Below are 21,519 nucleotides of genomic sequence, written 5' to 3'. Positions count from 1 at the left end.
AGAATAAAGTGGGGTAGGGGTACCCAGTCTCAAAGTCCCCAGGCATGGAAGGTTAGCCTAGGCTGGGGATAAGGAGGATGAGGCTAGGATCCCCAAAGACCGGACTGAGACACAGGCCTTCCACACAACATACCAAATCCAAGCATGCACAGGCCCTGGGAGTCCCAGGAGGGCATCCAACAGCAAGTAGAGAAGGGGCTTCCGACTATTTGGGGTAGGAAAGCAGGGAGAAGATTCCCACTCTACCATTACAAAGACAGGACCCAAGAAGTAATAGTTTCCTGTACACATCTGTTCCATATTATAAATACACATTATATACAAAATAATGTTATAAAATGTAGAAAGGTCAGTGCTTCTGATTCTTAAATTATCAAAATACTAGATTCCAAAATAAACTACAAAAAAAAAACACCTCATATTATTGATTTCTGAAGATCGGCTTCAAGGGTGGTCTGGGGCAGCAGTGGGCACTGATGGAACCCAGGCTCAAGGGCACAGAAATGGGCATGGGGGAGGAAAGGGCCTAGGCCACAGCAGCACCCACTATCTCCCCATAACAGCCCTGAGCTCCCCAGTTAGGCCCTAGAACCCCAGTTGGCACAAGGGGCAGGCCCCAAGCCTGTCTGTCCACACAAGCCCAGAGGCACCAGGACCAGTGAGAGGTGAGCTATCTACTTTTGCCCAGAGGGTCTAGGCTAGGTGGCACCCCACATGCTGTGGTTGGAGGCAGGAACCACTTGTCTCACCTCACCCGCTGGGTAGCCCCTGCCAGAAGCCAAACTCCACAGTTTCCCTGACTACGAGAGGCCCGTCCCTTGCAAGCCTCCTTCTCCTCTCCCATTTGGGCCCAGCAGTCATGACGGAACCTGGGCAAAGGCACTTTGGAAACACAGATGCCCATGGAAGCCACAGCAGCTCCGAGACCAACTGGGCCACTGCTACTCTCCGAAAAACAGTCAAGAGCCCCGTGGTGGCCACTGTTGGCAGATGCACCTTGGACATCAGCTCAACGGATGCTCCTCTGGCTCCTCGGCTCTGTTCCCTTGTTGGTAGGGCTGCCCATCTGAGGTCAGGCAGACGCCTGCAGGCCTGCAGGGTGGTGCAACTCTTGGCAGGTTCACAGTCTGTCCAGTCCATGCCGTTCCCTCCTCCTCTTCAGAGCAGCACTGTGCATACTAAAGACGTCCCATCCAGGATGCAATGTAAACAATGCAGAAGGGAGGCCCAGCTGCTGGGCCGAAGCTGGGGTCTGGGTAGGCTCGTGCCTTATACCTGGGGAGCACATACAAGATGGGAAAATGGTTATCCTGGGGATAGGCCCTGTCTCCGGGGATGCTCTGGGCCTCTTTGGGAGAAGTCACTGGGGGAGGGGCAGTCCCCTCAGTCTTCTGCCCTAAGATATACAAGTGTCTGGGCGTTTGCACTAATGTGGGGGTACAAGGGAGGAAGCCAGTGGCAAGGAGCGAGCAGACACAGGCAACTGTCTTCACCCAAAGGCAGCTGGGTAATAGTTCCTGAAAGGTAGCCGGCGCCATGGCTGTCCTTCCTAGCTCTACCCGAGGTTCGCCTGGCTCCTTAACTTTGTCCCTTTCATGGGTGCAGCTGCCGAGTCAGGCATGCCACCTGGTTCCTGTTTCACACCCTCTGTGGTAATGAGACCAGCAGGGGACCCAGGAGCCACCAAACACCAAGGAAGAGGCCTCTGACCCACCCCTCCAGGAGGCTGCTAGTGAGCAGGACATTTCTCCATCCACACAAGGCAGGAGGGGACACGCTGACAGGGGAAGGCCAGCTCAGAACTTACCTCCGTGGCAATGACACATTCGTTCCTCTCTTCTGATATCAAACACACTGACTGGTACATGGAGTCCCTGGGGGAGCATATCGCTGATATTCGACACTCTGGCTTTTCACTGAAGGAACACAAGACAGGCAGGTAAGAATGAGGGAGTGGGGGGTGCCTGGAGATACAATGAGGTGCTGATCTAGATCCCCAAGAGTTAAAGGTTGCCTACTACAGTGGTCCAGAATGGTGCAGGCCGGGGATGCTCAATGCTGGCCTCTGGGGGCAGGTGGTTAGAACAGGCCCCCAAGAGAGCCACGGGACTCAACTGAACCAGAAAGCTCATAGGCCTAGAAAAAGCCAGTATTGCCACTAGAGACAAGCCGTACTGTGGAAACATGGCAGTCACAAGAGATACGCAGTGGACAGCTGGTGTCTGGGAGTGAAGAACGGGTGAGTGAGCGAGCGAGAGGGACTTCCCTAGTAAGAGACCCTTAGAAGAAGCCAGGGTGGGGGCGGTGGTGGCGCACGCCTTTAATCCCAGCACTCGGGAGGCAGAGCCAGGCGGATCTCTGTGAGTTCGAGGCCAGCCTGGGCTACAGAGTGAGTTCCAGGAAAGGCGCAAAGCTACACAGGGAAACCCTGTCTCAAAAAACCAACCCCCCAAAACAAAACAAAACAAAACAAAAAACCCTAGAAGAATTCTTAAAAATTATTAAATTGTTACACTTGTGTGTGTGTGTGTGTACACATGCACGTGAAAGTGTGCATGCCACCGCACCATTGTGGAAGGCAGAGGACGACTTGCAGGAGCTGTTCTCCCCTTCTAACATGGGGATCCTGGGGATCAAACTCGGGTCACCAGTCTTGGCAGCAGGTGCCTGCCTCTACCCTCTGAGCCTTTCATTTTGTTTCTGAGAATGATCTGCTATGTTGCCCAGGTTGGCATCAAACTTGCCATCCTCCTGTCTCAGCCTAAGTTGGGGCTACAAGTGTGTGCCAATGTGCCTGGCTCCCTACAGAGAGGCAACTGGAGAATCTTGCTGTCCGTTCCACAACCCTGCTTGTTTAAAAGCAGCCAGGGCCTGATGCCAGTCTCTCACTCAGCCTGGGAGACCCAGTCCAACTATGGAAGGGTCCACAGCCAAGCCCTGGGCTTCCAAGGACGGCTCACCTGTGTAACCGAAGTGGCACCTTCTCTCCTAAGCTCTTGTCACTGTGAAGATACTTCCCAGGCATGGTCCCCCGCCCCAGGGGCCCTGGAGCCAGATTGTAGTCCAGTGTGTGGTTCTGCAGTTTGCCACAGTTGGACTTGTCCAGGCCACAGTCCACCTCCAGCTCCTTCTTCTGGTTCGTGTTCTTGAGCTGGGCAGCAGGGATTAGATTGTCCTTCTGGAAGTCTGACAAGTTGTTCATGGCCTCCCTGCTGCCATCATCGGGCCGCCGAAGCCGCAGCTGCCGCACAGCTACGGCCACCATGCCCAGCAACACCATCAGTACCACCAGCCCCACACCCAGCGAGACGGCCACCCAGGGGAAGCTGGGTGGCAAGCCCAGGGGAAACTCGCAGAGGCTGCCCACAAAGCCGTAAGGACAGTTGCAGACGAACTTGTCTGAGGAGAGGCCAGTGTAGCAGGTGGCCCCGTTGAAGCAGGGCCCCGAGGCACAAGCATCCTTGGCTATCCGCACCTCACAGCGCCTGCCAGAAAAACCAGCAGGGCAGGTGCATACTGGCCCGTTCTCCAGATCGTGGCAAGTGCCCCCATGGGCACAGGGGCTTCGGGTACAGTCACTGATGTGGAGTTCACAGTGGGTGCCTGTGAATCCCGGTCGGCAGCGGCAGGTACGGCTCGGACCTCTGTTTAGGCACTGGCCCCCTGTAAGGACACAGGACCCAAGTCAGCAATAGCCTTCACATTCACAGGTGAAGGAAATGGGGCCTAATCTATGGGCTTCTACCTCCGTGTGTTCAGACTGCATGGACAGAACCCTTCTACAAAGAGAACTGCACCAAGTCTCCGCTGACCCTGGTTCTCCACGCCTCAGCGGGCTATTGTATAAGTTCCTGGCATCTTACAGAATTCTAGGGTAAGACAGATATGCTTGGCTTGCTCTCTCTAGCAAAGGATCTGATGCCTGTGGCTTTACCTGACTGACCCCTAGCCTCAGTTTCTTCTGCTGTTAAACTTCACAGGTAGCTCTGAGGATCAGGCAGGGAGGACACAAAGGCCAGCACAGACTACATACAGGAAGCAGTCGGGTAGGCGCAATCATCATTTAATTTAATCTTCACAATCTCACCAAAGACACTTAGTTACACCTTCCTGTTCAGGCATGATAAAACTGTGGCTTGAGGGATGAGAGTGTGAACAGATTACATTGCCACCCCCAGGCCCTCAACAGCTCCCAAATGGCTGCCTGCCTGTCTTATACACAGTCACCTGTCGACCAAGTGCATGGAGATTACCAACGTGTTCTGTGTCTCAAAAAGTGCTGATATTCTACATACTTTGTGCCACGCTCATTCTAGGTGAGTATGGGGAAATGTGGGGCCTCAAGGTACAGAGCTCTAACCATCACTGGCCCTTCAGAAGGGATGCGAGGCCTCCAACGTTTTTCTTTCTTTTTATGGTTTTTCAAGACAGGGTTTCTCTGTAGCTTTGGAGCCTGTCCTGGAACTCACTCTGTAGACCAGGCAGGCCTCAAACTCACAGAGATCCACCTGCCTCTGCCTCCTGAGTGCTGGGATTAAAAGCGTGCACCACCACCGCCTGGCCTACATCCTTCTTTCTAACTCAAGGCTTCCTAAGGAGGGCCACTTGGCTACCCTAGTTAGATCAGGGTTCATCCATGGGGATAAGAATGGAAGTCATACAGGATGGGGCACTACCCCTCACCTAAGGCCTGCTGCTGACCTGTTTCTCTTCCAAAGAGCCACCCCCAGTTACGCAAGCTCTTCACCCTCCGAAGCAAAGGAGAGTCCATTTCAGTCAGTCTGCCCAGAGTAGCAGACAGCTCTCTCTCTCTCTTCTCTTGACTCTCTCTCAGGCTCTCTGGCCCCGGGCCCGTTCAGCAGGTTGGTAAAGTGACAGAAAGGACTTACCATTGGCACATGGGTTGTTGGTGCACCTGTCCACTTTCTTCTCACAGTTGGAGCCAGTGAAATTAGGGGGGCATTCACAGGCATAACTGGCCCCCTGGTTGCGCTCCCGGCAGGAGCCCCCGTTGAAGCAGGGTGAGTCAGCACAGGTCAGGGTACTATGTTCACAGTGCTGCCCATAGTATCCTGGGGGACACAGGCAGTGGTAGCCATCCTCCTGGTCCTGGAGAGAGACCATTAACAGGCCACAGTTAGACCCTGGGGATGGGGCAAGGATATATGAGGTTGGCAGTTAGCCTCTGCTCGCCCATCGTGCCTATCCACGGATGCATATCCAAAGACTGTGTGGACGCTACCTGGTTAGACCTCTGCCTCCCTGAGCTGGCTTGGGTCTCACCTTACAGCTGCCGCCATTTCGACAGGGATTGCTGTCACACTTGCTGAGTTCCAGCTCACAGTCCACACCAGTGTAGCCTGGGCGACAGGTGCAGGTGTAGCTCCGATGGCCGCTGTTGGAACACGTCGCTCCATTCTTGCATGGGGAGTGGTGAGTGCAGTAATTGAGATCTGTGGAGACAGGAAGCAACCAGCTGAGTGGGACCAGAAACTCTCCCACCTACATGCAAAGTCAGCCCGTACTTGACCCAAAGAAGAGTCAACGTCTTCCAGGCCCAGGCATCCCCCTTCCTCTGCCAGGGAAATCATGAGTGTTGAAGCACCTTAAACCACATTGAAACTGTACAAATAGAGGAAAGTTGATAACAAAGCACAATTAGTCCGTGTCCCGCTGTGTAAGCTCACACACACGGCCAGCCACAGCAGGATGAAGAGGAGAAGGAGGTGAAGTTAAGGCCCCTCGTCAATGAGGAAGCCATGAAAGGCTTCATGGAGGAGCTGCACGCCCAAAGGACCCAGAAGAAGGAGTAAAATTTCAACACATGGGAAGAGGAGTAGCAGGGAGATGAGAGCCACCACAGGTAGGACCAGGAATGTTCTAAAGGAGGTGTTAAAAGTGTATTTTAGGCCAGGCGGTGGTGGCGCACGCCTTTAATCCCAGCACTCAGGAGGTAGAGCCAGGTGGATCTCTGTGAGTTCGAGGTCAGCCTGGTCTACAGAGCAAGTTCCAGGACAGCCAGGACTAAACAGAGAAACCCTGTCTTGAAAAAAAAAAGTGTATTTTGAATGATAGCTATTTATTTTCTTACTGGAGAAGAACAAGGCGAGAGAGCCAGACAAAGCAAACAGAGGGGCTATGAGGGCTGTTTGCATATAACGAGTATACGACTGTATCGCCTGGGAGCAAATATGGATGGCAGAAAGGGAGAGCAAGGGACCAGGTGTGCGTGCGTGGGGGGGGGGGAACGACAGAAAAATGGGGGACGTTCTGTGTGTCTGTGTGTGTGTGTGTGTGTGTGTGTGTGTGTGTGTGTGAAAGAGAGAGAGAGAGAGAGAGAGAGAGAGAGAGAGAGAGAGAGAGAGAGCATACAAGGACTGAATTCCATGCTGGCAACAAGTCAGGGCCTAGGCAAGCTTTTTCCAGCATGGCACCCCCCCCTCCCCTTTCTTGCCAGGCCTGTGCAGTGTCTCCATGACAACAGGCACAGTCTTGACCCTGAAGAGGAGAGGATACATCTGGTACAGGGATGTAGAATAGGCTCACAGACTCCTATGTAGGCAGAGGAGTAACGACTGTCAAATACCAGGTAGAGCCCAGGCAGCTGCCTGGCAAGTGTCAACGGAGAAAGGCAGGTGGCTGTGCCCACACTAAAAAAGGCAGTTAGATATTCCCTCCACCCAGAGGCCCAGGTTGGCCACAGCCCAGGGCCGCCAGTGGGCACACCCCACCAGACAGCTGTTTAGGGGAGAGCTGCTCAAACAGCCTTGGAAGGTGAGCAAACACTCAGAGGGTTAATCGGTAACTAAAGGCAGAAAGAGGAACAGAGCTCGGCCTCCCTTTCTCTTTGGTCTTGCTAGAATTTATGAGCATGAGCTCCAGGCTGCCAAGCTGTTACCCCTTGGGCCTCTTTCAGTCACCTTGGCTCTTCTGTACCTGGAGGAGAATGTCCTACCACCATCCCATTCTAGGTCAGTTGAAAAGAGCCTTTAAAAGTACCAAGATTGAGCTGGGCTGTAGCTCATAGATAGAGAGCTTGCCTAGCATGTCTGATACCCTGAGGTCCATCCCCAACACCACACACATGTCCTACGATCCATGAACAGTAATAGGGAAGCCAGTTGGTGGTCACCAAGAAAGAGGGTCCAGTCACCATCTCTGGTTTCCACCCCCGCCACCCCATCTCTCCTCCCCTCACTCACCTTGGTCACAGAACAGACCTCCCCAGCCCTCGTCACAGGTACACTGCCAGGGGATGCTGCAGGTGCCATGGCGACAGCCATTGTGGGGGATACATTCATTGCACAGGCGACCCTGCCAACCCGGACGGCAGCTGCGGGACAAGAAGCCGGGCGTAAGGTGGGAGGCCTGGTTACGAGGAAGAGTCCCCCTTCGCCCGCCGGCTTCCTGTCCCCAACTTACAGGCACTCTGCTGGCTTGCTGCAGTAGCCGTTCTGTTCATGACAGCCAGAAAGACAGATAGCTAGGGAAAGGAAACAGGGCTGGATGAAGTTAGGGTACCAAAGCCTCAATCTCCCCTCCTGCTCTCCTGAGCTCACTTCCTACTATTGGCCTCCAAGAGGAGCCATGGTTATCTGAAAGGGAACCAGGGACAAAGGAGTGGGAGAGAACCATGCTGGATGGAATGAAGAATAGGGGTCCACGTGGCCTTATGCCCCCTGAGGAGGAGCTCTGAGTCCTAGGTTACAGCATCCCCAGGTGGTCCTGGGGCCCAGCTAGTAGGCAGCACAGACCTACTTTCACGGGGCGGCGGGGGGGGGGGGGGGCGCGACACATCCCCTCCCTTCCTTTCCAGTGGGGGCCTGGCTGCTTACGCTGATCACAGTATTTCCCCGTCCAACCCGGCAGGCAGGACAGGCTGCCGTCTGGCTGGCACACGTAGTGTCCGAAGAGGTCATTGCGCTTCTTGCACAGGCGGGAACAGTTGTCTCCATAGTAGTTGTCACTGCAGATGACCCGGTAGGAGTAGCGCAGTCTTGTGAGGGTGCTGTTTTGCTCGTCCGACAGCCAGTTCTGACCCACAGCAAGGGAGCCTTGGATGGTGATCTCACCGATGAGTGCATCGGCTGGTAACGCCTCTGCAAGGAGAGGGTCGGGTCAGAGGAAGACGGGCAGCCCGACTCAGAGAGCCAGAGACTGCTGCCCACTGTCTCCTTCACCGTGACCATGGCGGGTCAGTTACCAACCAGACTAGTTATCCCGATAACCCCACCTGCCAGTAAGCACAGGACAGAGGGTCCCAGCGTCTTGCTACTTAGCTTCCCTGGGTGTGTGCATGTGCAGGGGGCTTGATAGCATTCAGAAAGGGTACAATAGACGGATGTTAAGATATCCCAGGGTTGTGGAGGCAGATATGGAGGGGAAAGAGGAAAAGAGGTCAAAATGGAAAAAAAAAATTGAAAGGGGGAAGCTCTCTGATTCGAGATTCGGGAGCAAGGAGTTCTTTGGTGCGGTTTCAGGGGTTCTGCTCCAGAGGTAGGTAATGCTTTTTTTTTTTCTTTTTTCCTTTTCAAAGTGAGAATTGTTGTGCTGGTGAAATATCCTTTTCCTCTGTGTCAGAACAACATCCCAAAGCCATTATTCCCTTTCCAAAGGAGCGGAATTCGCAAAAGGTGTAAAATACAGGAAGGGGCCCGTCAGCGGCGCTGGCAGCCTCGGCCTTTCTCACCGCCGTGCTCCCCGCGTTCCCACGCCAAAAATAACCCGCAGGAAACGCAATTGTGCTCTGAGTCCAGGCAGCAAGCGGAATCCGAGCGTCCAGCGCGGGGCGCAGCTCCGGCCAAGCTAAGCGTCCTGGCCCCCACCCCCAAGCCCGCGTTTCCCCCGCCTATAACAGCTTAACTCTTTCGGCGCCGTGTGATGTCGCCCCCCTGTGGCTGAGGAGAGAGCTACTCACCTGGCCGCAGGTCGTCTCCCGGTGCGTGCCAAGCTTGGATGTTGAGTGAGAAGGTACCCTGGGAGGCAAAAGGGGGTGGGGGTGGGGGAAGAGATAGCGATATGAGCAGGGCAGGAAAGGAGGGGGTGCCTCGCAGCAGCCCGTTTAATTAATCTAATTGCAGGATACAGTTACCGAGCTCGGGTCAACATAACTGGTGTTCGCGCAGGACAGCGCGCGCGAGCTGAGAAGGCAGGGGAGGGAGGGAGGGATGTGGGATGCGAGAGTGTAAGTGAGAGCTGGGAGTGGGCGGGTGGTGCGGCGTTGGGGTATTGGTAATGAAACTCGTGTCCCAAGAACTGGGTGGAAGAAAGACTAGTGAAAGCCCTCTCCGGGGTGGTCTTATGAGAGAAGGGAGGTGTGTGTGGCGGGGGAGCAGGAGAGGAAGAGCCCCCGGGGCTCTCCTGGGGGTGCCCTTTGGAGAGAGGTTCTGGTTTCTGGGCGCTCCTTTTATTTATTTAATTTTTTTTGGCCTTCGGTGGTCTCCCAGGTTGTGCTTACCGGCCAGGTGAAATTGAAGGGCAGTTGAAGAGGGTTGCGACCACCGCCACTATTCTCGTCCCTGACGACGAAGGAGTTGGTGCCCAAAATCGGTGTGGAGACGCTGCCGAAGGTGCAGGGTCCCGGCGAGAAGGTTGCCTGGAAGTGCTTAAGGCAGACGCGGAAGAAAGTCCGGCAGCCGGGCTCGCAGGGCCGCCCATTGGCCAGCACACCGCGCTCGTTGGCGAACTCCTGCAGCCGCAGCTGGAAGATGCCGGAGGCGGCAGCGCGCTGCTGCACGGGGACCGAGAGAAGGAGGGAGGAGAGCGGTCAGGTTCAGCTGGCGCCGGGGCGCAAGCCCGGAGCGCTGCGGGAAGGGGCGGAGAGGGCGCGGGACGTTACCTGCGGCCACAGTACCGCCAGCAGCAGCAGCGCCCAGTGGAAGGCGCTCCGGGATGCAGGCGTCATTCCTTGGGCTGTCCTCGCCACTCGGGGGCTCTGAATTTGCTTCTTCGGGATGTCGCTCTCCAGCGCGTCCGTCTGCCAGCCGAGTTCCTAAAAAGCTGATTCCTCTCGGGGCTCTGCTCCCCGGTCGCCTTCTCGAAAACTCCGCGGCGGCTCGATGCTTCCGTAGGTAGGTATTCCAGGTGAAGGCGACTGGGCGGTGGTCGCTCTAAGTCTGTGTCCTGGAGCTAATCCTAGGGCCTCAAGCGGACTAGTGCCGGGGTACACTGCACCCAAGCGGCTTTGGCTGAGGCCCTTGGCCTCGGGTTCCTGGCCGGCGAGCAGCGCCGCTACTGAAACCTGCTGCCTCCGGAGCCTTTCTTATATATATTGGCTCCTCTTCGCAGCCTGTCAGTCAGACAGACTCATGGTCACTCTCCCCTCCCCTCTAGGCCTCTAGTGGCTACAGTCCCAGCACCCACCGGAGGGGGCCTCCGCCCCCGCCGCTCCCCCTGTCAACTAGCCAGTAGGGCGCAGGTCCCCGCCCCTCTTCCAACCTCTGGGCTCCCAGCTCTGCGCGTGCCCAGGGAGCAGCCCTCAGAGATCGTCTGGTTAAGGGCTGAGACCCTCGCCACCAGAGGATAGGAGGGTAGCCCAGTGATGCAGCGGGAGGTGAGGTGGTTCCGGGATAGTCCTGGGGGTGGAAACGCTAAGGGATCGCCGTAGGCGGTGGATCTGCTCCAGGCATTAGCTTCCTATAGTCCTCCAGCAGGTGGGAAGAACTTAAACCAAGAAAGCGAAAACCAGCGCCAGGGGACTTGGATCGCCCTCTTCGTCCCAGACTGTAGGTAGCTCGTGCCTGGCTGGCCTCCAGCCTAAGAGCACCCACCCACCACGCGTCCCCAGCACCGCAGGGAAGCCGTCGGACGCGTTAACCTTTCCGTGGCCATTCCAGGCAAGGCAAAGGGCCAAGCGTCTAAGACTCGGGTCTTCTCGGCACCTGGTAGGCGTGTCACTCCCCAGCCGCGGGGCGTGCCCAGCGCGTGCCTTCTCTCTTCTGTTCTCCACCCCCACTACCTCCTGGCTCGGGCTAGCGCCGGGACTAGTGGTCGGACAGGGAGGTGGGGGGCGTGGTTCTCGAAATGGGGGGGGGGTGCGTCCTCAGCTGTATGGTAATGAAGTTCTGGCCTCACCCTCAGTGCCTACCTCACCTGGGTCGCACTTGGACTTCCGTCGTCGCCTATTCTGGCCCCGACCTGTGTGTCCCCTAGCTCCGCGAGGGTAGGGAGGAACTTTCCTAACTGCGGGGTTTCCTCGGACCCCTAGAGGGGCAAGGAGAGAGAGCCCGCGGCTGAGCAGGCCCAGCTCTCTCTGCAGAGGGCAGGATGTAGGGTGGAACTGGAGGCGCACCAAGTTGTTTGAGTTTCGGGCGTCTTCACCCACGTCGCACGCGCGCCTCTCCCGGGTGGCCTCTGAGTGCAAACCGTGCAGCTGCTTTCCCAGAACCCGTCGTGCTCCTCGGAGGCCGCAGAGCGAGGAGGGCTGGCTTCTCCCAGTCTCGGGGGTGCTAGAGAACTCTCTCTGGGCTACACTGAGGGCGGTGGGGGCACTGTGGCTTCATCTGTCAGCCCTCCCGCGTGGTGATGGCTGGCTGTCGTCGGACGATAAGATCAGTGCGGGGGGTGGGGTGGGGGGGACGCGGCTCCAGCCCCAGGGAGGCCATGGTAGGGGAAGAGGAGCCCAACAGCTGCCTATGACGAACATGGTCTGATTTTTTGACTTCGGTGGTGCTGATGGAGGATGGGGGGGGTGGGGTGAGGAACATGAGGTTCTGAGCGTGGGGTGGGGGTGGGGTGAGGTGAGGAGACAGGCTCCGGGGTCCCCCACGCACGGCCACCCCTCCCAGCCACCATCTGGCGCGAGCGGGTTGGCGTGGGGAACCGAGGTGGGGCGGGGGCCGGCAGATGGGCCCAGGCTGCACTAGCGAGTTAATGTAGGTTATGGGCAAGCCGAGCCCCAGGCCCGAGGGAGGGGGAGCTCGGGGCGTACCTCCCGGCGGTCCTGGCAAGTGGACTTCCACATCATCTCTCTGCATCCTCTGTGCATCCCTAGATCTTGCCTAGGATGTCAGGGGATGCCCCCGCTCTCTCCCTGGAACTGGCATGCAACCCCACCAGGCTCTATTAGCTCTCCTACCAAAATCCTAGCCTGGGAGTTCATTAACACGTGCTCTCTTTCTGACGCTGGCACTTGCCTAACTCTCAAGGGAGACATCTCCATCCACACAGGGTATCTATTACTCTTGGAAGTACTCCCTCATACACGTTAGTGTGCCAAAATATTAGTCAAGGACCAAACAAAAGTTGGGATCATTGTTCTCCTCAAAAATGGGCAATGTAAGCCATCCACCTAGAAAACTTCTGACTCAGAAAGGAAAGAGTTATATTTTCCTCTTCACTAGAAGCTCCTATTCACAATATTCCTGAGATTTCATACCTGGTCAGGGCACCACTCGGAGCCCTGGGTCCCTGCTAGAGTTCCCATCTGCTGGGATCAATCTTTACCCACATTGCTCGATATGAATGTGTACCGAATGTTTCTCGAGCCCGTCTCTCCCACTCCCTCATTATGAGCAAAAGAACCGACTCTTAAGTGGAAGAAAGGCAACACGGTCCTGGTTACTCAAAGGAATGGAAGGTTGTGAGGCTGTCCATAGGAGACCGGGAGGATAGCAGGTCACTGTGGACCTAGTCCCTAGTCAGGGCCAGCTGACTCTGACCCTGATGTAGACATTCCATAGGTCCCTAAGCCAGACCGACCTGGGTCCCCATAAACTGCAGCCCTTTCTTGAGTCCACAGCTCTTCGACTCCATGGCATCCTCCACATTTCCCAGCTCTGAAGCCCGAGTACTGGGGAAGCCAGGCAAAGCCTTTCTCCCTACACGTTTTCTGCTTCTCCTGTTCCCTCCTCTTGGCCACTGTGCATGCCACTTCTCAGTTTCTCCAGTTATGCAGAACCAACTCCTGAAAGTGAAAAAAAAAAAAAAAAAAACAAAACCGCCCAAGTTTTCTTTCAGCTGGGTCTCCAAACTAGCCACAGGTTATTGGGGTGATGTTTCGGGCCTCCTTCCCCGCTGGAAGCCTGTGAGCGCTCCCCAGAGCCACGGGCGCAGCTCAGAGACCTCCAGGGCGGTGTTAGCCCTCCTCTTGGCCACTACTCTTCCCAAGGGACAGCGGTCTGGACCCGGCACACTGCACCCGGGTAGAGGCGAGGTGGGGTCTGGGCTACTGCGCCCGCAGGACAGGCTGGGGGCGGGGAAGCAGACCTGTCTGGGGCGGGGCGCTTAAGCCTTGAGAGACCCTGCTGCGGTCGCTGCGGAGAAGGGGCCACGTGCTGGGAGCCGCGGCCCGGGAGCTGCACAGAAGGCGGGGAGATTTGCAAACTGTTGCTGCCACATGGCTGCTTCATTCGATCCATTCACATTGAAATGAGGCCGGCGCGTGCCTCATCTGCCGCAGGGCGCTGCCACGCGTCAGGCTGGCCCGCCGCGTGCCAACTGGGGCAGTGGGGCTGGCAGAGCCTGCCAGCCGTGGGGGCGCAGCTCGGGCCCTGAGGCCAGGAGGGGATAGGGAAGGGAATTGAACTGCTCTAGCCACTCAGGCGCCGCAGTTTCTCCGACCTTGGCCCTGCATCTAGGAGTGAACCGACAGAAAGGCCCAGGACGAACGGTTTCAGAGGGGGGCCAGGATCGATGCCGCCGCTCCCCGCAGATGCGCCCGGGCAGCGCTGCTCTCCATCTGCCGCTGCTCGCACCTGCCGGTCAATAAATCGATTTTACAATTTAATGCAGCAGCTTCCCGCCCGCCTCGGACAGATGCCGCCGCAGAAGCACCTCCGCCCTCTCCCCCTCCCCTCGAGGGGAGCCAGCGGTTAGGATCTGGATTCCCGCTCAGCAGGCAGCGCCCCGCAGCGAGGCGCACTTTTCCCTACTGCTCCTTCGAGAAACTGCGAAACTGCATACGTCGAGTTTTTGCCCAGCGTCAGAGTGGAGTCCCTAGAACAGGCCTGAGGCTAAGGGAAGAAAGAGGAAGATGATGATTTAGCATTGGCCTCGAGGACTGGCTGGGGGAGGGGGGGTGGTCTTCGAGGAAGGAACAGGATGCAGGAACTGATGATAAAACCGAAGGGCTGGGAAGAGAAGAGGGGCATGGTATTCTAAGTCACAGTGGGTTCTGATTTGAAGGGGACCGAGCAAGGCTGAGTACTGACGTGGCTTGGGGTCCGGTGAATGAGTATGACTGAGACCTGGCCCTGTGGTCCTGGGCTTGAAACTTAACCACGACTCTACACCTGTTTTTTCATCTGTGCGGTGTGATAATAATGGTAACCTAGGAGAGTAAAGGACTGCTTTCGATTATGCATTTGCAAGACTCAAACAATAATTTAGTTCCTTCCCTTCCCTCTAGGCAACACGAAGACAACCAGAGGCCCCCGGGGGAAGGGAGTGGAGGGCGGTGTACAAATACGTTTCAGAGGCAGAGGAGGAGAAAAGACAGGGACACACTCCTAAGGGAAGAGGCCTGAGGAGCAGAAGGAGGGGTGGGAGAGCGAAGTGTGAGAAGTCAAGAGTTCAGGGCCTTTTGTAGGATGACTGTGATAAAGCTCCTGACTGAACATCCTAGAGAATAGCTGTCCACACTGTGGCCTTCCAGAGAAAACCTTCCCACCCAGGCAGCCCCTCCTGCTGAGGTGGTCTTTCAGAGCAGTGGCCCTCCGGAAGGAGGAGGCATCCCTGAATAGATCTGATCACTGAGGGTGCTGGCCACTCGAGAGGTTCAGCTTTTCTCATGTCCCCAAGAGAACACACCTCCTGGGTACACTGTCCGCTGGCTGATTGCTCTTGCCTGATGACCCATCGTATGGGCAGGATCACTGGGCATGGTGGAGTACTGCTTGGGCGTCTTGTAAGGCCCAGGAAGGCCTCCCATCTCCTCTTCCGTGGCCCCAGGCGTCTAGGGCCTGGAGTAGTTTCATACTGTCTCCTTGGCCTTCCCAGAGCACTCAGATCAAATGGGGCCTGGGACTGAGACAAGTGTTCTTTCTCAATAAGAGCACCAAGGGCCTGCAGAGACAGTAAGCATGAAAGGAGAAGCTAAGGATTCTGGAAGCTTCTTTTTAACTGTTCATGATGAATGGGAAGCTTTCCTCAGGCCTCTTGGGTGCTTAAAAAGATGGGAGGGTAGTGGTAGTGGTGCACACTTTTAATCCCAGCACTCAGGAGGCAGAGGCAGGCAGATCTCTGAGTTGAGAACAGCCAGGTTCACACAGAGAAATCCTGCCTCAAAAAAACGAAAAGGGGGGGGGGAGACAGAAGGAAAGAGAAGGCAGAGCAGGGCACAGACTTGGCAGCTGCAGAACAGAGATAAGCCTGGTGGCCAGGGTCAACTTGATGACCGGGCAGCTGCTTCAGCTACATCTGCCAAACCCAGGAGATGCCTGGAAAGCTGGGGCCAGGAACCACACATCGGGTATTTCCAGCCATAGAGGAGGCTGGGGCTTAAGGCAGCCTCCATGGCAGCTCGCCCAGAGCCCTGGTTTCCCCTTCCCCAGTTCCTTCCTGTCCATACTCTACCAATAAGCAGGGAGAGAAGGGAAGGGAAGGCTCAGGACTACCTTGCCGAGAGACCCCGGGCTCAGCTGGAAGTAGTGGGGCACATCTGTAATCCCAGCACATGGAGGTAGAAGGAGGATTGGGAGTTCAAGGCCATCCGTAATTATGTCTAGTCTTCTGGAGGACCCCAGTTGGGTTGCCAGCACCCACGTCAGGCAGCTCACAGCCATCTGTAACTCCAGATCCAGGAGATCTGACTCCCTCTTCTAACTTTCTCAGGCACCGCACACAGCACACACTCACACAGACACACTTGAAAAATAAAATAGAATCTAGAGTCAGACAGATCTCTGTGAGTTTGAGGCCAGCTTGTTCTGTGCATATAACACGTTCCAGACCACCCAGAGTTATAAAATAAGACCCTGCCTTTAAGCCGGGCAATGGTGGCACACGCCTTTAATCCCAGCACTCGGGAGGCAGAGCCAGGCGGATCTCTGTGAGTTCGACGCCAGCCTGGGCTACAGAGCGAGATCCAGGACAGGCACCAAAACTATACCGAGAAACCCTGTCTCAAAAAAAAAAAAAAAGTCTTTAAAAATCCCAAACCAAAACCACAAGTCAGGCTGGAGGCCTCCTGATGTGTGTTCCTCAGTGTCCAGTCATTGCATGGAAGGACAACTTGGTCTGAAGAATGTGGCAGTGGCAGGGGTGAGGGCAGTTCACTCTCTTAGCCTGGCTTCCTCATCCTGAGGTTGGTCTTTCCAAAGAAGCTGTTTCATCTGCTCATCCCCCACCCTCACCAGGCTGACCCCCACCCTCGCCAGGCTGACCTCCACCCTCGCCAGGCTGACCTCCACCCTTGCCAGGCTGACCTCTGCCCTTACCAGGCTGACCTCCACCCTCACCAGGCTGACCTCCACCCTCACCAGGCTGACCTCCACCCTCGCCAGGCTGACCTCCACCCTCACCAGGCTGACCTCCACCCTCCCACCCTCGCCAGGCTGACCTCCACCCTTGCCAGGCTGACGTCCACCCTTGCCAGGCTGACCTCTGCCCTTACCAGGCTGACCTCCACCCTCACCAGGCTGACCTCCACCCTCGCCAGGCTGACCTCTGCCCTTACCAGGCTGACCTCCACCCTCACCAGGCTGACCTCCACCCTTGCCAGGCTGACCTCTGCCCTTACCAGACTGACCTCCACCCTCACCAGGCTGACCTCCACCCTCGCCAGGCTGACCTCCACCCTCGCCAGGCTGACCTCCACCCTCGCCAGGCTGACCTCCACCCTTACCAGGCTGACCTCCACCCTCACCAGGCTGACTTCCACCCTCGCCAGGCTGACCTCCACCCTTGCCAGGCTGACCTCCACCCTTGCCAGGCTGACCTCCACCCTTGCCAGGCTGACCTCTGCCCTCACCAGGCTGACCTCCACCCTCACCAGGCTGACCTCCACCCTCGCCAGGCTGACCTCCACCCTCGCCAGGCTGACCTCCATGGCCCTCTCTACAGGTCTACTTTTCCCCATGGCCTTTCCCAGGGCCAAGCTCTCCCCCGCTCCTTGGTCTTTCCAGTTTCACTTAGCTTACATCCCATCCTCACCTAACCCTTGGGAGTCCCTGGGTACTGTTGTGCCCTACACCTTCTCCCACGAACCCACAATTCATCTCTTGGAAGCAACTCTGCCCTCTCATTTCCCGACCTGATCTCTGATCTCTGATCCCAGCTGCCACCCAGGACAAGCAAGGAGTGGGGGTTGGGGCCACACCCCTGGCTTTGTCGACCAGCAGGAACCCAGGAGTGGGGGCTTACTCAGTCCTAGTGCCCAGACTCCTGGAAGGAAGGGTTAGGCCTGAACCAGGAAGTAGGTTGCACATTTCTCACATCGAGAGAAAGAGACTGGGGACAGGTGCCAACTCTGAACAGCTGCTTGATCCAGCAGGTCACTGTTCCCTGGAGAAAGCTACTAAGGAGAGATCTGATGGCCATGGTCAAGTAGGTGATGGGTCTAAAGCAGAGGACAGTGACCAGCTATCCCTTTCTCCCAGCACAGGCAGAATAAGAGGAAGTGGACTTCAATGGTGGCAGGAAGGATTTAGGTTAGACATATGGGAGAACTTCCTGTGACAGTGTCTACACTATGTATCCCAGTTGCTAATCCAGGTTGAACTCTCCCCTGGAGTTAATGAGAATTGCATACTGATGTTTGCTAATGAATAACTTGACCTGCCTGTGGTTAACAGAGAACCTCCAGCCCAGTATCTAGGAAAATGTCCAGACAGGCCTAGAGGCAACAGGAACTGGGCTTCCTCTTAGCCCCAAGGAGTTTGGGCCATTGAGTGCCTTCCTGCAGCCCTGTAGATGTAAGAAAGTCAAAGTCTAGGTACTCATAGGGAATTCCAGAGCAATAGTGAAAAGCCAGGGTCGCCAATCCCAGGGTCTCAGTTATATGCAGCTCAGCAATGGAGAGGCCTCAACACTTGTGTGCCCACTCACCCTTCTCCGGGATCTTTCCCAGGTCACAGGAGCACCCCCACGGTTGGAGTCACGTTGGCATCTGAGAACCTGAGATGCCTTGTGCCCAACTTCCTCTCTTCTGTTAGGGCCTGATACTTCCTTTCAGCACTGTAGCTCTCTGGTTAGAGAAAGCTGGGGGAAGCTGAGACAGATCCATCACCAGTGCTACCAAGAGCTTGGGCGCACAGTTCAGTGGTAAGGCGTGTACTTAGAATGCACAAAGACCTAGGATCAATCCACAGTAACACCCCCCACACACACACTCCCATGCTCACACAGCATGGTACTATAGTTCATGGTTCGTTTTCCTGAGGCTTCACTGAGTTCATATGCATGTGTGTACATGCAAACATGGATGAGACACATACGCACAAAGCTTGGGTACGAGGGGCTGGAGAGATGGCTCAGCAGTTAGGAGCACTGACTTCCAGAGGACCCAAGTTCAATTCCTAGCACCCACGTGACAGTAACTCCAGTTCCAGGAAATCGGATATCTTTACACAGACATACATGCAGGCAAAACACCAATGCACATAAAATAAAAATAAATAGATTATTTTTTTAAAAAAAGGAAAGATTGGGGCCGGGCAGTGGTAGCGCAGGCCTTTAATCCCAGCACTCTTGGGAGGCAGAGGCAGGCGGATCTCTATGAGTTCGAGGCCAGTCTGGGCTACAGAGTGAGTTCAGGAAAGGCGCAAAGCTACACAGAGAAACCCTGTCTCGAAAAACCAAAAAAAGAAAAAGAAAAAAGAAAGAAAGAAAGATTGGGTACCAGAGCCACCTCATTGTGGAGGAAATCTACTGTGTGAGGCCACAAGGGAACAAGTGATTTGACTCTTTTCCCATGGGATGTGGAGACAAGATGGAGGCACAAGTAAAGGAATGTGGTGGGTTGGAGAGATGGATCATGGGTAAAGTACTCATTGCACAAGTGGGGAGACCTGAGTTTGAATTCCCAGAACCCACATAAAAGCCAAGTGCAGTAGCATATGTGTCTGTAATCCCTGTGCTCCTACAGGAAGATGGAAACAGAGAAGAAAGGATCTAGAACAATGAGAGACCATGTCTTAAAAAAATAAGGTGAAAGGTAAGGACTAATACCTGAGGTTGTCCTATGACCCCTACATAAACACTGTGTGTGTGTGTGTGTGTGTGTGTGTGTGTGTGTGTGTGTGTGTGTGTATGTGTGAACTAATTGATTAATATACCTTAAAAAGGAAAGAGAAGCCAGGCACTGGTGGTGGCGCATGTCTTTAATCCCAGCACTTGGGAGGCAGAAGCAGGCAGATCTCTGAGTTTGAGGCCAGCCTGGCTTGTAGAGCTAGTTCCAGGACATCTAGGGCCACACAGAGAAACCCTGTCTCAAAAACAAAAAAGGAAAAAGAATGTGCTAGCTAGCCTGTGGACCCATGGCTCAGAGGAGACAGTATTACCTGAATTGACAAACAAACAAAAAGCCGGATCTTTGTTGTATTTGTTTATCTGAATCTTGTATTTATACGTAACTGTTAGTGTGTCCCACATGTGTGCAGGTAGAAGCCAGAAAAGGATACCAGAGCCTCAGGAACTGGAGATACAGGTGGTTGTGAGCCCTGACCTGGATGCTAGGGACCTAGCTCTGGTCATCTGGAAGAGCAGCAAGTACTCTTAACCACGGCCATTTCTCCAGTCCAAGAGCAGTGCTTGGAAAGAGGGAAGGAGAACATTCCTGGGGAGCACAGAGAGGCCCAGGAAAAGGGGGGAAATGAGAAGGGAGGGCTGGCAGAGCCGGGGAGGGCAGAGTCCTGACTTGTGAGGTTGGATGTGAGTGGAGTGGTCAGGGTATGGGTAAACACCACGGGCAGATGGATTCAGCCTCAACTGTGGGCTCTTGAGCAGAGGCACTGGGACAGCCACCACTGGGCAGTGGTGTACAGAAAGTGTAGGGGTGTAGTGTGGGGAGATGCAGACAGGCCAGAAGTACAACGCCTTCCTGCATTTGAGGCTGGGGGCCAAATGTACCAAAATGCCCAGGTCTACTCCTGAGCTGACGGCTTCCGTGGGTGGACGGCTGGGTGGTCTAGAATGCCAGAATCCAGGCATTGGTCCAACCTCTCAAGCCTAAAGACACACTCCCCCGTTTCCATCATCCCCTACAAACCCGCACTTGGCTTGTCCAGCTTCTGTAGAGTGGAGGCAGCTGGACCACATACTCTCATGGCTAAAATCTCACTTCCCTCTATTCCCCCAAAAGCTGCCCTGCTCGACCAATGAGAAGACAGGGTTTAATCAAGCCTGGAATCCACAAAGGTGTTTTGGGAGAATGACCTGAGGCCATACGTCAGGAAAGTTCTACGTAAGCTCGAGGTAAGGTGAGCTCTCCAGGGCACTTAGACCGGTTCTGTACTGTTTAAGGGCTTGAATACCTCCTGCACAGGATTTTCAACGCTGCTGCCGCCGCCGATCAGACTGTCCCGGTCTCTTTCGAAGATTTGGTCGTAGAAAGTACATTTGCCAATTGATCTGCAAGTTCTACTGTGATCCGTGCGGGCTGCGGGATTGGGAGAACTGTTTGGTCTAGACCTCCATGAGGACCAGAGGAAGTGTCCACCATTCTCTTGGGTCCAGGATCAGTCTCCCGGGTTCCAAGGCCTTGCCTGCTGCCCCTCGTTGGTGCCAGGTAGGGCAGGGGTAGTTTAAGTATATGGGAAGTTCTGGTCAGTTCCCAGCATGGGGGTGGGGCAGTCAGAGTGAGGCTGCAGGGTCAGCCCTTCTCAGCCTCACTGGGGAGGCCAGGCTCAGGTCAGCTTGTCACTTTGGCCAACCCTCCCAAGGCTGAGATCATCGCCCTCCAGCCTCCATGGCAGCCTCCACCCCCAGCTGAGCTCACTACCATGGCCTACTGGGGGACATTGTTGTCTCTCTGGGCCCCTCCCCAGGCTCAATGAGCTGTTTGTTGGCATGTCCGGTGAGGGTAAGGGAGGGCGGGCATGGGGCGCCCATACACAATGGGGATTCCGTCCATTCTGAGGTGGCTGCGGGAACCAGGCCGGCTTTGTCCCGGGGACCCTCATTCCCACCATTTAGCAGCCGGAACTTCAGGCGGAAGTCCCTGTAGTATAAGAACAACAATGTCGTCACCCTGTCTGTAGGGGAGGGTGCTGCAGGCCAGGCCTCCTAGAGACCCAGGGAATCTGCAGCCTGGACATTTACAGCCCAAGTGGCACTTAGGATAGGTCCTGGGGCCAAGGCTGTGCCTCAGATCTGAGGGAGATTCAAGCAGACAGACGGTGTCCCCTCACCTGCCTATCAGCCCAGCTGCAGCCTGTGGCATGTGGCATGTGAATGGGCTCCCAGACATCCCCAGTGCTCGGCTCTTTAGAACCCCAAAGTGCAAAGGGATTGCATGCATTCTGCAGGTCTTGCTGGTGTGGTACAGAGGGGTTGTCTTAGGGGTAGCCTGGTCTACAGCCTGCCCTTCAGAAGCGGCTCAGGTTTCTCAGACAACAAGTGTTTATTTTCCAGTGGGAAGAG

General features: G+C 55.5%; 1 protein-coding gene across 1 annotated transcript; it reads right to left on the bottom strand.

The window, feature by feature from the left end:
• Positions 1 to 271: 271 nt before the first annotated feature.
• On the bottom strand, positions 272 to 11,461 carry Dll4 (delta like canonical Notch ligand 4). Its single transcript, XM_052725384.1, has 11 exons — positions 9,839 to 11,461; positions 9,458 to 9,730; positions 8,918 to 8,975; positions 7,836 to 8,099; positions 7,423 to 7,483; positions 7,203 to 7,333; positions 5,284 to 5,453; positions 4,890 to 5,109; positions 2,961 to 3,663; positions 1,808 to 1,916; positions 272 to 1,275 (listed from the first exon to the last, which is right to left on the bottom strand). Exons 1-11 carry the CDS (start codon positions 9,902 to 9,904, stop codon positions 1,270 to 1,272), a joined length of 2,061 nt encoding a protein of 686 aa, XP_052581344.1. The 5' UTR covers positions 9,905 to 11,461; the 3' UTR covers positions 272 to 1,269.
• Positions 11,462 to 21,519: the final 10,058 nt, after the last annotated feature.

This window comes from Peromyscus californicus, unplaced genomic scaffold, assembly GCF_007827085.1.
Source record: "Peromyscus californicus insignis strain IS unplaced genomic scaffold, ASM782708v3 Scaffold_7__1_contigs__length_154581171, whole genome shotgun sequence".
In the NCBI taxonomy this organism is placed as follows: domain Eukaryota; kingdom Metazoa; phylum Chordata; class Mammalia; order Rodentia; family Cricetidae; genus Peromyscus; species Peromyscus californicus.
The sequence above is the reverse complement of the archived record's forward strand: the minus strand, read 5'-3'. Positions and strand labels throughout refer to the sequence as shown.

Excerpts from the sequence above, each read along its gene's own strand:
- Dll4 (XM_052725384.1), bottom strand. The coding sequence starts at position 9,904 with ATGACGCCTGCATCCCGGAGCGCCTTCCACTGGGCGCTGCTGCTGCTG. Across the intron at positions 5,454-7,202 it reads AGGTCTGTTCTGTGACCAAG|ATCTCAATTACTGCACTCAC; the intron begins GTGAGTGAGGGG and ends CTGTCTCCACAG. Across the intron at positions 1,917-2,960 it reads GTGCCACTTCGGTTACACAG|TGAAAAGCCAGAGTGTCGAA; the intron begins GTGAGCCGTCCT and ends GTGTTCCTTCAG.